This window comes from Echinops telfairi, unplaced genomic scaffold (genome assembly GCF_000313985.2).
Source record: "Echinops telfairi isolate 266 unplaced genomic scaffold, ASM31398v2 ScPeMD7_7475;HRSCAF=8513, whole genome shotgun sequence".
Taxonomy (NCBI): domain Eukaryota; kingdom Metazoa; phylum Chordata; class Mammalia; order Afrosoricida; family Tenrecidae; genus Echinops; species Echinops telfairi.
In genome coordinates, this window is record NW_022111379.1 from 11,452,272 (window position 1) to 11,454,122 (window position 1,851).

General features: G+C 61.6%; 1 protein-coding gene across 1 annotated transcript in view; it reads right to left on the bottom strand.

The window, feature by feature from the left end:
- The window catches only part of PSTPIP1 (proline-serine-threonine phosphatase interacting protein 1), a 19,646-nt gene that overhangs the window by 7,029 nt on the left and 10,766 nt on the right, over positions 1-1,851 (bottom strand). Inside the window, exons 6-8 of the mRNA XM_045285673.1 lie at positions 1,477-1,539; positions 839-937; positions 10-55 (exon numbers count right to left, since the gene is read on the bottom strand). Coding sequence (XP_045141608.1) covers positions 10-55; positions 839-937; positions 1,477-1,539 — 208 coding nt within the window. The remainder of the gene's footprint in view (positions 1-9; positions 56-838; positions 938-1,476; positions 1,540-1,851) is intronic.

Consider the following 1,851-nt stretch of genomic DNA (forward strand, 5'->3'; position numbering starts at 1 on the left):
AGCACGTACCTGCCTCCGTGGCAGATTCCTTGCACTGCTTCACTTTGTTCTGACTCTGGGGGGACAAAGCAGCACTGAGCCCCTGCTGCCCCCACCCCTGGGCACCCCCGGAGCTCCACTGACTTCGTCACTCCCTCCTCTGGGGCCCATCTGGACAGATGCCCTCATGACTGCCTGCCTCTCCCCACAGCAGACCCGAGGCGGGTCCGGGTCAAAGCCTAAGGACAGACACAGCATCCGGGGAAGAGACGGGTCAAAACCAGAGGAAGAAAAGCCGACCAGGGGCCCTGCCCGGTGCCCCCTGCCGTGGTGCAATCCACAGGCCCAGACTCAGGCTCAGAGCCTATACTGGTGTCCTCTAACTCGCCCGCAGGCCCTGCCACCTCTGGGCCTCAGTTTACCTGTCTGTGTCATGGGAAGAACATAGTCTCAGGCCCTGGTGGCTCTGACACCCCCCTCAGCCTGGGCCCTGGGAGGCTGTCTCTGGGTGACCTGCAGGTCAGCGTAGCCGAGAGCTGGGCTTTAGAGGGTTGTGAGTTTGGATCCTTTCTCTGGGCCTCAGTTCCCGCTCTGTGACGCGGGCCTAGGGTGCTGTGAGGTTCAGCCAGCTAGTGGGTGGGACCGGGGGTGCAGTGGGGGTAATGCTACAGCTTCTGCTCCTCCCCCGTGAGTTCGGCTGGGCCCCGGGCAGCCCTGCTCTGAGGATCGAGGCCCAGGGTGCAGCCTGGAGTTAGTGAAGAGGATCAAGTGGCCCCCTCTGACCATGCCCTGAGATTCTAGGCACCCCATTCCACAGATAGGGAGGCTGAGGCTCAGGGAGGGTGCAAGGTGGTCGCACCTTCTCCATCTGCTTCTGGTGGCCGTTGGCAATGACACGCTCGAAGGCCTGTTCCGCGTCATCGGCGTCCCGGCACTTCTGCTCGTAGGTCTTCTTGGACTGGGGGTGGGGGGTGGGAGAGGTTTGGGGGCTGCCCAGTCCTACCCTGCCCTGAGCTCAACTCCTTTCTCCCTCTTGGGGTCCTAGGGTGGGGTGGGGGAGCACCCTCACCAGGGTCAGGAATCTGGGAAATAGAGAATGGATCAGGCTGCTGCCAAAGTCATCCTTGGGTGCATCCCACCGGGAGCAGGCCGCTCTACCCATGACCCTGACCTCTCTGGGGCATGGTCACAGCCAATGGCTAGCAGATACCTGAGATGGCGTGCAAACTCATGGTGCTGACCCTCTCATGGGGCTGGCTCCCCTCACTGCCCAGTGTCCTGCGGGGTGTCCCTCTGGGTTCCCTCCGCCCTCCACCCCTGCTGACCACACACATCACCGTGGACCACTGTCTGAGACAGGGCCTGGCTGTTCCTCTCAGGGCCTTGGTGCCCACTACAGCCTTGACCACCCAGCAGGCTGAGGGCCATCCCAAAGCCCAGCCCAGAGTCCCTGGGGACCAAGTCCAGAGCACTGCCGCCCAAGGCCCTGGCACTCACTTCCATTGTCTTCTTGTACAGCGACAGCTTGCTCTTCTGCACACGGTCCATGATGGCCTCATACTGCAGGGGACATGGGGCTCTGAGCAGGGGGCTGTGACCCCAGGATGCTCCCTTATGCCGAGGGGATGGGTGTCCCTGGGATGAGGCACTGCAGCTCATGGCCCCGACGGACAGGTGACCCCTCTCCCGAGAACCGCCCAGATCATAGCTAAGGAGAAGCCCACCGTGTCTACCTGGCTGCATGTACCTGTGCTTGCTACATCACACACACACACACACACACACACACACACACTGCATGTACCTGTGCTTTGCTACATCACACACACACACACACACACACACTACATCTCAGGGCTCTGTTTGCAGAAC